The 13758-nt window shown below is 44.7% G+C and overlaps 1 protein-coding gene across 1 annotated transcript in view; it reads left to right on the forward strand.

The window, feature by feature from the left end:
* The first annotated feature begins 13571 nt into the window (after positions 1-13571).
* LOC103744314 overlaps positions 13572-13758 on the forward strand; it is a 5054-nt gene continuing 4867 nt past the window's right edge. Inside the window, 1 exon segment of the mRNA XM_029569825.1 lies at positions 13572-13699. Within this exon segment, the coding sequence (XP_029425685.1) occupies positions 13572-13699 (128 nt within the window).

A 13758-nucleotide genomic window follows, 5' to 3' on the forward strand; every position in this document is an offset into this window, starting at 1 on the left:
ATGAAATCAAACACAAAGAGCCAAGAACGAGGTCCAAAACTCAGAGTTCTAAACCTGTCACGCAGGCTTCAGAGATCATAAAGGGACTCCCATAACTCGCTTCTTCCTGCCTCCGTTCTTTATCTTTTCTTCTCTAGACCTGCTCGATTTCTCGTCATATCAACTCACTGTGGTGCAATGAACATGGACATTTTTCCACAAGTCCTTTGGCCTGTGAACAACCTGCTTCTTCTACCTAGATTTTTTTTACACTCCCTGCTCTATTTCCACCCGGTGACAGCCTGCTTAATCCTGAAAACAGGTCTGTGCTATTTTTGCAGGAATCCACAGGAATATAAAGCAAATAAAGTTTCCCTCCTGGATATCCACACTGGAGATATTTTTCCTCTGGATCTCCACAGAGCATGTTGCTGTGAGGTGTCTAGGCACCATCTGTCTCCTTCCATGCAATGTTGGGTCCTCTCTTCTGCTCACGGTGCTGTCTCTGGGCACCACTCCTCCGCTGGCACAGGCACCGCCTGCAGCCACTCTCTGTCACCTGCTGCTGATTCCGATTGCACGGGAGCTGCCTCCTGGGTTCTGCCTCTGATCGCCCAGGTGCCACCCTTCGCTCCTTGTTGTGGATGCAAGCTGTGGCAGCTGTTCTGTTCACCCAGCACTGTCTCCTATCGTTGCTGCTTCTGGCTGGTCCAGGACCCCAGGGCTGGTGAGGAGACTGTGTTAGCGGAGCCAGCATTCAGACACAGGACATCAGGTTTGGTGACATAGATCTACTTTATTGCAGAAGGTCACAAGCTTATATAGGGTTAGGGGTCCAATCAAGAAGTTACAACTCAGATCTTTGGCAGGGCTGTGTCCTATCATAACATCGTGAGTCAGACACCTTATTAGCATAATAGGTTTCAGGTTACTTAGGTTCAGGTTTTCAGAATGGGGCCTGGATTCCTCAGAACCATGTGACCCAGGCCTGTTGCAATATCTAAGTGTTGCAATTTGGAATCTCAAGGGTAGTGATTAGGGAGAGGTAAGCTCTAGGCATCAGTGTCATTATCTGCCAGTGGAAACAAATGTCACAAGGCATTCCTTGTGGCTCCAGTGGTCAGGCCATTGCCTCTGGCCTCCTGTATGGCTGTCATTAAGACTTTCACCCTAGGCTCAAGCCTGTCTCCCACATCTCCCCCTTTTTCTTTTAAAAAGCCAGTAATGGGTTGGTAAGGGCAAGGAACAGTGGGTCATTGTCTTTTTGGATCATTTAAATTTAAGGGGATTGGATGTCAAGATGGGACAACAGCCAACTGAACTAGAGAAATGAAGGTGACAGGTTGGTGGGAGTTAAGGGGAGTTGCTAACACTCCAGACTTAGCAGTAATAATGGCACACATAATAAGGAATAGACAGGGGGTCCCTCTGGTTGGAGGGTTTTGATTGGCTATAGTCTCTGCTTGCAAGGTGAGATGTTTAAGGTCGCCCCAAGTTATCAGGTGTGCTGTTGGGAGCCAGTCGATTTCGTGGTCTGCTGGTGCAGGGTTGGTCTCTCGGTGGTTGAGAGGTGGACCGCTTCCTCCAGGATCAGGGCTGCTATCCCCGGGGTCGGTGGCTGTGGAGGAAGGGTTTTTGTCGCAGGCAATTCTGATGCTCTGGGCTGGGATCCAAATGGGGGCTGGATCATTATCTGGAAAGACACAAGCACAGTCTGGACCTTTCCATGCGCCTGTGAGAGGGTCCCTCCATCTCACCATGGGGGCGGGAGTGGCCTGAGTGAACTCTCCCCAATGCTTTATTGCTGGTGGGAGGCCACTGGAGTCAAATTTTAGAAAATTTAATACAAATAGAGTTTGTTGTATAACAAAATTGGTGTCCTTATAGAGGGGACCTTTATCATTGTCTCCCCCTATTTTCTGTATTTGTTTAATGAGTATTTGGTGGGAACATTCAACAATCCCTTGACCCTGAGGATTGTAAGGGATACCAGTTATATGCTTAATATTCCAGTCAGAGCAAAAAATTGCTGAAGGCAGCAGAGGTATAGCAAGGGCCATTGTCCATTTTAATTTGCCAGGGAACTCCCAGAATAACCATGGTGTATTTGACAGTTTTTATGGCATGGGAGGCAGTCTCACCAGAGCAGGCCAAGGCAACATGGGCATTAGAATAGGTATGAATAATATGATGGATATACTTGAGCTTAACAAAGGAAGGAAAGTGAGTAACGTCCATTTGCCAGGTCTTGTTAGGGCCAAGGCCTCTGGGAAGGGTCCCAGTGCATTGTAATGGCCCCAAGGGAAAGAAAGGGGCACAAGAAGAGAATGCACGGACCAAATGTTTGCAGCTCTAAATCGGCAAAGTAGGTAGAAGCCGATGTATAGCCTGGGAAGAAAGGTGGAAGCAGGCATGTAAGTCCCTGGCTTGCTGTATTAGGGTAGGATCTAAGGTAGCATTCATTACCAATCTGTCAATGGTAATGTTGCCTTTTGCCAGAAGCCCTGGAAGATTGGTATGAGCGTGTAGATGTTGGACATACCAAGGGGCAGAGCGTTGCTCAAGTAGTAGTTGTAACGAGGAAAGTAATAGATCAAGGGGATTATGGTGAGGCCGGAAGGCTGCAAAGGCTAGATTTTGTATAGTTTGGACTACATAAGCACTGTCAGAAAATATATTACATGGGGTAGTGGGAAAGTCTTGAAAGACTTGTAACATAGCAGATAACTGTCCAAATTGTAAAGATCCTTGAAAGGGAAAGACCTTTTGTGAGGAAAGCTGTCCCTCCTGAAAAATCACATAACCAAATTTATGCTTACTAGAACCTGTGATTAGAGGAGCCTTAGGAAGGGGGTTACGTTTTGGAAATGTCTGGGGAAATAAAGGCAGGGGAAGTTGCCTTATTCCTTGAAGGAGTCTATGTTTGTGGTAATGATTGTCATACCTTCCCTGGTAAGCTAATAGGAGAGTTTGAAAGCCAGGATTATCAAGGAACAGTGATTGGAACATAGGAAGTGGGAGAGGGAGGACCACTGACTCTGGGTCGTGGCCATATAGAAGACAGGAGGTTTGAACTAGTTTAAGGGCTATAATTGCCCATGTCTCAATTACAGGAGTGACCTTATGTAATTGACTCCAGGAAGAGTGGACCCAAATCAATGGTCCCTGGGCCTGCCAGAGTGCTCCCATAGGGGTATTTTTTTGTAGGAATGACCAAGGTCTGAATAGACTGTCCAGGTTGTATTCTATTAACAAATTCCTGAGACAAGTGGGTATTTATTATTGTGATAATGCATTGTGCTTCAGGTGAAACCTCATGGGGAGTGGAGGCTGTGTCAGTGCCCCGCAAGAGGTTGAAGGGTGGTGTAAGCTCTTCTGTAGACGGGGTAGGAAGCCCCATATCCAATTAATGTTGCCACAGAGGGTCTGTGCCTCACAGAGGGTGATCTTATCAGGTAAGGTAAGAGCAGGAGCTATAGGGCATATGACATCCTGGATAGAATGGCTCAGAAAGGTATATGGGGCATGTAAGTGAATTTTGTCCACTGCAATAGTGAGGCCCAGCACTCAGAGGTTTGTTTTGAGTTTTTGAAAAGCTGCTTGTAGGATCTTAGGATCCTTATGGGCAATAAGAATGTCATCCATATAGTGTAAAATATAAACCTCAGTCAGAAAAGGCCTGCATGCATGGGCCACATAATATTGGCAAATGGTAGGGCTATTTTTCATGCCCTGTGGCAGAACCTTCCATTGGTAACACTGAACTGGAAGATTATGGTTAGTGGCAGGCGCAGAAAAGGCAAAATAGGGCTTGTCATTATCATGGAGAGGAATAGAGAAGAGTCTTTAATATCTATTATGATAATGGCATACTCTCTAGGGATGGTGGTAGAGTGAGGCATTCCCAGTTGTAAGGTCCCCAAGGGTTTCATATCATCATTAATAACCCTTAAGTCATGTAAAAGTCTCAATTTTCCCGATCTTTTTTGAATAACAAAAATAGGAGAATTATGAGGGCTAAGAAAGGGCTCAATATGACCCAAGGATAATTGTTCCTAGACTAAAGCAATCAAATGAGTTAATTTATGTTAAAGGAGAGGCCACTGCTCCACCCATATGGGAGTTTTTATATCCCAGGTTAACTTAATGGGAGGTGGCTTGGGCAACAGGACAGTGGCTGTCAGAATTGGGGGTGAGGATCAGGCACGTTTCCCAATGGCTGATCCATAGTGTGATTGTCATAAAAAGCCTTATTATCAGTGGTCAGGACAACGTCAAGGCTGGTAAGGATGTCCCTCCCCCAGAGATTATGAGGGAGACCTGCAGACCCATAGTTACCATCTGGGCAGTCCAAACCATAGGATGTCAGACGTGTTGGGTGTTTTGTAAACCCCCAACCCCTTGTGTGGGAGGTCCAGGCTTGCAGTACCAATGGCGCAATGCCTCCTCCTGTCTAATTATGATAGCATTGGCCCCAGTATCAATTAAGTCTTCGAATTTGTGCCCATCCAAACTAAGTTGCATCCTAGGCTTGTGTAAATCAATAGGTACTGTCCATTGGACATGGGGGGGTGGAAGCCCTTATTTCTTCTCTTTGAGGCGGGGCTGAGAGGCACCCCGCTGGACATTTAAAGGCATTTTTTGTATGGGGTTACCATCTGTGTCTGTCTTAAACCTGCACTCTATCGCCCAATAAAAACCTTTGCAGCACCTTGGGCATTCTGAAGGAGGAACATGACTTCTTTTAGTGTCTTTGATAACCTTGTTAGGGCAGGTGCGAGACCAATGACTCTGTCCCCTGCAAGCCCAACATTTGCCCTTGTCCACCTTGGCCTGTGGCTGTTGAGCAGCCAGTGCCTCAGCAACGGCTATAGCATGAGCCTGAGCAGTCCCCACATCCTGACAGGCCAAAATCCATTCAGTGACATCCCTGTGCCTAACAGGTCCTATGGCAAGGTGACACCCAGTAGAGCAGCCCTCATATACAAGATCCTTGAGCAAGGCATCAGCAGCCCCCTGATGACTGATTTTTCTGTTTACACTTTGTTGACACCATTTAACAAAGTAAGAAAAAGGCTCACCTGGTTTCTGTATCAATTTAGTTAATTTAGTATCACTATGAGCTGGCTTACTATGAAAGGCACACAGTGCACAGAGCTGCACTTGCTTGAAGTATCTTGGGGGAGGGCTCCCTGAGCCTGAGCTTGGGGAATTTCAAAAATTGCCATGCCCTACCAGAGTATCAAACCCAGTATTTTGCACCTTGGCATTCCTATTACATTCCTCCTGTTGTTCACACTCATCTTGATAGGCAGCCTTCCATAGAAGGAAGTCACCCCCTGCAGACATGCGCGGGCAATATGTTGCCAGTTATAGGGGGTATTGGCCGCATGACTGATCATATCTAAAAGCTGACCAAACCAGGGGGAATGGATACCATCCTCAAGTGCCACTTTGTGCAGCTTTTTTAAGGTACCATGAGAATATGGGTTCCAAATATTTGGATTTTGTTGACCCAGGGCAATGGTGACTGGAAAAAACTGTGGGAAGTCTCCCCCTGTATCAGAAAAGAGAGGATTAAGTGGAAGAGGCTTCCAATTTTCCTCCAAAGAGGAGGAGTACAGGGGAGGGCCTCCCGTAAAGCCAGCATAAGACAGTGGTGGATGGCCACTGCCCTGTAATGGCAGAGCAGAAAATGACTTAACTTCCTGTTTTTCATCAAGGGGGCCAAGAAACCCTAGTTCCCCATCTTCTGAATCTTTAGCAATGTCCATCCCTCCTGTTTCAGAGCAAGGATCTGTTAGTTTCACTTTGGCCGGGAGCACCTGGGACAAGCCACCCCAACCATCCTGTTGCTTTATTTGTTCATCTATTTTTTTTTTAGTATGAGATTATCCTGCACTGGGGCATGGGGGGGGAATTCCCTGAAGCAAGGCCAGAATAACAGTCTCAATGGGGTAGAACAGCCCAGATTGTGGGCACCCCTCCCTGACTTCTCTCCTTCTGGCCAGGAATAGCACATGAGACCATTGCTCTGAATCCCAACAGCAGGAATCTGTAAACCAGGGGGCAAGAGCTAGCACTTTATCTACTACCTTGGTTACATCCTTTTCTGTTACCCTAATTTGCCTACTTCTGAGGAGAGAAACCAGTGTGGCGGCACAGGGGCCTGCAGGCACCTGGATGACAGTTCCCCATTCCAGAGGTCACTCACCCTGCAAGATGTACCCAGAAGGACTCAGGAGCTGTTCAGGAAGACAATCGGTGGAGACAGGAGCAACATGCCAAACCAAAGACTGAGAACCAGAAGAGGAAGCACAGGAAGATGAAAGCGGTCAGCACCCATGGAAGAGTCACTGGCAAGGGGGGCATCGGATGCCCAAAGTGTTACAGTGCCATGTTGGGCACCAGCTGCGGCTGCTCTTCTGCTCACCTGGTGCTGTCTCCGATTGCACAGGTGCCACCTCCTGGACACTGCCTCCAATTTCACAGGCTTTGTCTCCTGGGCGCCGCCTCCAATTGCCCAGATGCCGCCCTTCACTCCTCACTGCAGTGGCAAGCTGTGGCTGCTTTTCCTCTCGCTCAGCACTGAGGCGGCTCTTAGAATCACCCAGCACTGTCTCTAATTGTCACTGCTTCTGCCTGGTCCCAGACCCCAGGTCTGGTGAGGAGACTGTATCAGCAGAGCCACATTCAGACACAGGAGACCAGGTTTGGTGATGCAGATCTACTTTATTGCAGAAGGGCACAAGCTTACATAGGGGTAGGGGTCCAATCAAGAAGTTACAACTCAGATCTTTCGCAGGGCTGTGTCCTATCATAACATCGTGAGTCAGACACCTTATCAGCATAACAGGTTTCAGGTTACTTAGGTTCTGGTTTCCTGAACAGGTCCTGGATTCCTGGGAACCACCATGACCCAGGCTGTTGCAATATCTAACTGTTGCAATTTGGAATCTCAAGGGTAGTGATTAGGGAGAGGTGAGCTCTAGGCATCAGTCTCATGATCTGCCAGTGGAAACAAATGTCACAAGGTGTTCCTTGTGGCTCCAGCAGTTGGGCCGTTACCTCAGGCCTGCTGTATGGCTGTCATTAAGACTTTCACCCTAGGCCCAAGCCTGTCTCCCACACCATGTGATTCTGAAGACAAGGACAGATCTTTCATCTGATAGCATACTTCAGTAAGGTATGTTTGGGAACTGAATTGTACTTAAAGAAGAGAGTAGTAAAGAGAGAAAGAAGTAGATAAAGATTCTTTTAGACAGAGATGCTTAGCAGATAGGTAAAGAAAAATAGAGCCTTACATGTAGAGTAATACTATGTTGACTGAAAAGGAATGTTAAAAGAAAATAGAGAATTGAGAAAGAAAGCTGGAGTTTCCATGGAGGCTATAAACACTGTAGAGAGGGGGGGAAAAAGTAGAAGGAAAAATGAGAAATTAAAGAAGGTCCAAAGTAAGAACACTTTTAAATATCCTTAATTCATTAGGAAGGCTGCATGAACAGGCATTAATAGCCCTCACATCTTGTAAATACAAATCAATTACAAGAGTTTTTAGAAAGTATGCTTAAAGCACAAAAATGTGATAATTGAATTAAAGCTGGAGATAAGATGCTGGAACTGGCTTGCCTAAACAATTAACAGGGTATCAAGAAGGTGCCTAACTGCAGAAATCAAAGGCTGGGCAGGATGCCATCCTTTCCCCCTTCCCTCCCCATCATTGTCATCCCCTTCCCTCTACCAACCTAGGTGTTTCCACACCTTCCCACACCCTCATCTGCCTCTATCCCTAGTCAGAGATATTGTTGACAAGTCCAAGCTTCAATCTACCTGACAATGTCCTTGACAAACTCCATATGTTATGGAGCCTGGGACAACTGGAAAAAAGACCACCAGACTCAATTCAGACCTAGATAAAAGATTTTGTTTATTCAAGCTAGCTTGGACTGCAGTCTCTGTATTGGGTTAGAGTGCTACAGTGGGGAGGGGAAGTGAAAGGGACCTTTTAAAGCTAAAAGCCACAAAAAGAATGTTAACAAAGTGGTCCCTGAATAATAGGACAGTTGCATTCTACATGTCAAGGTGCCATAAAATAGAAAAACAAGCAAGTTACAGAAGCAAAAATCAGCAGTTAGTCATATCATAACAATTTTTGTTTTCTATATGTCTAGAAAGCAGATGGCTGCAGCTGGATTCTCCTGGGAGGTAAGGGGGAAAGCGGTCAGGGTTTCTTAAAAACAATCCTTGAGCTAGAAATACACTATGGCTAAGCTTCTAAGATGGCTGCTTTGTACAAAATGGAGTCAATTTGGTCAGTTCACATAAACACTGGTATCTCCATTCTAACAAAAGTTAATTCATCATTATTGCCATTCACTGAGCCAAGATTCAGTTGTCATAAAAAACAAAATTTAATTAAAAGTACTAATATTAAATACAATCTGCCACTGAAACACCTGATCCTTAGAAAAATAAATATATGTATAAAACTTGAATTAAAAATCTATGTAAAACCTGTTATTGATTCACAGATTAAGAATTTGTAGACAATGGTTCAAAAATATTTTGCACATGAAATGAGAATAATCATTAGAAAGTTTTTTCTTTAAATTTGACATCATTATAACCTCCTTGCAGGGCACAGGGAAGTGGAAAAAAACATCATAATGGGGAAATTTTCACTACCTGTGACTCCCAATGAAGCAAGTTGTTCTAGTTACTTCAATTGCTGTGCTAAAAACATTGACCAAAACCAACTTGGGAAGGAAAGGGTTTATTTTGTCTTACATCTCCCAGTAGCCCAAGGTGGGCACTCAGGGCAGGAACCTCGAGCACAGACCATGGAGGAATGCTGATTACTGGCTTGTTTTTCTAGCCTGTGCACAGCCTACTTTCTTACATAGTACAGGACGATCTGCCCAGGAGTGGCACCACCCACAGTGAGCTGGACCCTCTCACATCATTCAACAATGGAGAAAATGCCCTACAGACATGACCACAGGCCAGCCCAATGGAGAAAATTCCTCAATTGAGGTTCTCTCTACCCAGGTGTGTTAAATTGACAACTAAAGCTATCCAGCACACAAGTCAATTCTAAAAGTGCAAAATCATTCTTTCTAATTCTTCACTTTCATATTTAGTAGAGAACATGTGATATAGAAATGCAGCTACTTAGAAACTGGGCTTCTCTGTGTGATATAGGAAGTCATATTGATATATTTTCTTTTACTTTAAATTCTAGTCACCACAGCTTTAATGCAGACATTTCAGTAGAAATAACTATAGGTTGTTATACATATTCACCAGTGCTTATGATTTGTTTAAATCACATCTTAATCTAATTCTTACTGACTTTTCTTAAAACATTTAGCTGCTGGATAAAAAAATATTATAAAGTGGGAGGACACTGGAAAGCAAACAAAACACATCAGCAAAAAGCATTCTAGAATTGCTCCAAAAGTCCAGCTACATGTAGTCTTGGCATACTTCTCATATTGCTTTTTTATGCACCACCATACTGATTTCTATCTAATCCTTGAGACTTTCAAATAGGAGAAAAAATTGAATCAAATAATAATCTGGTGTTGATGTTTTTTAGTGTAGATTTTTACTCTTCTCTGACTCACACTTTCATGACTTCACAAAATAACATGATCTTTAGAAAGAACGTACATCTGAGGCTACCATGGAGCCTCTGATAACCCTCACACACTACTAGTTGTGACTTAAATCATTAACCCGAAGATAAAAATGCTCATGTACTCTTGGCACTCAGCCCCTTAAGCACTTGAAGCTTCCTTGATTTTCTGTAGAATAATATGTTCCTTCCTAAGCACAATATAACTACATGTAACTCTGACCATCTGACATATATAGTCAGAAATGTTCAGTGTGAAATGACTTTAATACTAAATGACTTTAACACTGTCAGGAAAACCTACTATGCATAAATACAAATTATCTTGATCTTATAGTCAGTGTCTTAACACACCAATGAAAAGTGTCTGATAGTTAACATCATCTTTTAAAAACTAGTACTAATATTTTCTCTAAAATTAATAAAGCTATAAAAATATATTGCAAAGCTATTTAGATTAAAATTTTGGTGTTTTGAGGTATTTTGTCTTGTATCATCTATCAATCTCTTAATTTACTGAGAGAACTAACAGAATGCATTGTAACTTAAACATTGACAATTTTATTCTGTGACCCAGTGTTTTTAAAGTTGACTAGTAGAGCTTGAGACATGGCTTAGTGGTAACTTGTTACTCTTCCAGAGGACCTAGGTTTCATTATCAGCACCCATGGTGTCTCACAAACTTCTGTAGCTCCAGGACCAGAGAATATGACATTGTCATTGGGCTTTCAACAGTACTAGGCACATATGTGGTGTACATACATGTATGTAGGCAAAATACTTATACACAGAAAAGAAAAATAAATTAAAAATTAAAGTTGAAGCCAGGTATGGTGGTACACACTTTTAATCCCAGCACTGGGGAAGCAGAGGTCGGCGGATCTCTGTGAGTTCAAGGCCAGCCTGGTCTATGTAGTGAGTTCCAAACCAGCTGGGGATACAGGGAGACCCTGTCTCAAAACAACCAAAAAATAAAATAAAACTAAAGTTGACTAGTAATAGCTTCATTATTTACAAAAGTATATTTGCCAATTGTAGTACCATTATTTGGAAATTTATTTGACTTGATAAAAATTTTTAGTTTTTTGCTTCCAGAAAGAAAATGGCAAAAGGTTTGTTTTGTTTTGAAGTGTCCTGGTGTAGACATTGTTGGCATTGTCAATATGCTCCCTGTGAAGACCTTGTATATTTCACAGTCTCTTGGAGGCTGTTTAGAGGGGATCTTTATGAAGTTTCCCTCTACATTTTATCTGACAGAATGCAGGCCAAGATGCAGAACAGAATCCTCCTCCCTCCCGGATCAGGTCAATGTAAAAGAGTTGCAACACAACATCCCCATGGAGTTTCAGTTTACTGAAAGTATCTGTGTCAAGGAACAATAGGAATAAAAACATGCTGATGTGCATCTCTCCATTCCAGGTCATGGTATTTAATTCAGAAAAACACCAACTAGGAGCTGAGACAAAACAGGATGAAAGAGAAGTCAGGAAAAGATAGTGAGGCCATGCAAATCAAAGATAAAAGGAAGAGGGTAAAGGAAGGAAATGCAGTTGGAATCAATCCATTGGATTTAAGTTCAATGAAACTCTGAGCAACGTTATCAATGGTCAGTGTGGGATAGTGAAAAAAAGGGAGAAACTAACAATAACCTGCAAAAGAAGAGACTGGACTCCAGGGGTGGGAAATGAGCATCCGTGTCTTTACTTTTATCTCTTAAATAATTAAATGCTGTTTCAAGACTTTAAAAATCCCAAAGACAAACAACTCAAGAGAAATAGCCATAGATGTGAGTGTTGTCAGCAAAGTTTGAACAGAAACCAGAGGATTAAAAAAAAGAGAATGTTGAGCCCTAAGTACTGTGGAGGGGGATATTCAGAGGAACCGGCCTAATTGCTTTTAAAATCCAAAGCACAGAATCCTTGAGAGCAGGCTGAATGGAGAAGTGTCACCACATTTAATCAACAAGGAAGTTAGGTGATGCAGATGCCTTCTTGCATACCGTGCAGACAAAATATCCCTCCTTGCCAATGCAAGAAGTAAGTGGTTCAGAACTCCTGTAGAAGTAAAACCAACCAGCTCCACATGACAGAAACCCTTAGCAGAAAGAAAGGCAAGCAGAGGTCACAGTGGCATTGAAAAAACCTAGGAGCCATGAGGCCACCTGATAGGAATGCCTGACAAGACGTCAAGCATTGAGAAACTAGCTTATCAGAAAAACAGGACGTAGTGGTCAAGCCATCTGCATCTGGCAATCCCCGGGGCTCGATACCAGGAAATCAGATCTGTACCATAAGTCACCCACCCAGAATTTAGCAACTAAACTTCCTCATGCTTTATACTCGTTTGAATGGGCCAATAACCATGCTTCTGCTTCTGTACCCCACTTCTGCTCTATAAAAGTGCAAAAACCCAGCATGGGGGCGCGCAAGTCCTCCGAGGAGACTTTGTGCCCACAGGTACCTGTGTACTAAATAAGCCTCTTGCTGTTGCAACCCGAAGGCTGACTTGTCCTCAGCGGTTTCACTCTTACATTTGGAGGTCCCATCGAGATCAGTCGGTCAGAGGGAGCCACCAGGGCAACTCGAGCCTTGCGGGGAGGTGAGTTGGCCGGCCTCTGTGTTGTCTGTATTGTCTGGTTTTGTTTGTTGGTAGTGCAGCATCTGTAGAGTCTGGGGATCCCGTCTGTATTTCTGGACAGTGCAAGAGCAAGACTGACGAGTCTTTGAGCTTTGCCTGTCGGCCTGGGGGACGCTCCAGGACTGTGGCTGTGAGACCCACGTCTGTAGAACTTTTTGTTCATTTGTAGGATTTCTGTGGGTCTCGTCTGGACAAGGAATTTCCTTGTCATCTGTTATACCGAGCTGCACACCTGAGTCAGTGTCTGTGTTTCTGTGTTGCTGGGTATTTGTGTTGGTCACAACCGGCCCCCCCATGGTCTGGGGAGCCTGATACTTTGGGGCTCAGCGCGCATCTGAAGGATACGTGCACCTGAGGAGCGAAGTGTCAACCCCGCCATCTGACTTTGTTCTTTCAGTTTTCCTCCGGAGTCGCGCTAAGCGATACCTCGTCGCCGGCTGTCTATTTTTGTTGTTTCTGTTGTTTGTCTGTTTTATTGTAATTTTAGAAAGCCCCAAGATGGGACAACAGCTAACTACTCCCCTAAGTTCAACTCTAGGTCACTGGAAAGAAGTTAAAGGCCGAGCTCACAATCAATCTGTGGAAATCAAGAAGCACCAGTGGATAACCCTTTGTTCCTCCGAGTGGCCAATGTTTAATGTTGGTTGGCCTCAGGATGGGACTTTTGATTATGAGGTTATTTTGCAGGTTAAAGCTAAAATCTTCTCCCCTGGACTAATGGGGCATCCGGACCAAGTGGCTTACATAGTTATTTGGGAAAACCTTTCCCTTGACCCACCACCGTGGGTAACTCCTTTTCTCAGTCCTTCATGAAGAGTCCCCCTCCCTTCTGCCCCTAACCCGGACCCTCCGACCGTCTCCTTGTTTCCTGTTGTGGTGAAACCAAAGCCTGTTCTGCCCCCTGATGAGAGTGTTCCTGCTGATCTGCTGAGTGAGAATTCCCCTCCCTACCACCCTCCTCCGCAGGCCGCTGCGGCTGTTCCAAACGACGCCCAAGGAGAGGGACCGGAGGTCGCTCCCTCCCCCATCGCAGGGCAACTCAGGGACAGGAGAGGACAAGGAGATTCCTCACACATCCTGCCCCTCCTACTCTCAGGAGGGGAAGGAAACCAGTTACAGTATTGGCCTTTCTCCGCTTCAGATCTGTATAACTGGAAAACTCATAACCCGTCCTTTTCCCAAGACCCACAGGCCCTAACAGCCCTGATAGAATCTATCCTCCTTACCCACCAACCCACGTGGGATGATTGCCAACAGCTCCTGCAGGTCCTCCTAACTACGGAGGAAAAGCAGAGAGTCATTCTGGAAGCCCGAAAGCATGTCCCGGGGGCAGACGGGAGACCAACCCAACTGCCAAACGAGATCGAGGCTGCCTTTCCCCTCACCAGACCTGCTTGGGATTTCAACACGGCTGAAGGTAGGGAACACCTACGTCTTTATCGCCAGGTGCTTGTAGCGGGCCTCCAAGGGGCAGGGAGACGCCCCACCAATTTGGCCAAGGTAAG

Source organism: Nannospalax galili, unplaced genomic scaffold (genome assembly GCF_000622305.1).
Source record: "Nannospalax galili isolate Female #2095 unplaced genomic scaffold, S.galili_v1.0 scaffold142, whole genome shotgun sequence".
NCBI classification, from domain to species: Eukaryota; Metazoa; Chordata; class Mammalia; order Rodentia; family Spalacidae; genus Nannospalax; species Nannospalax galili.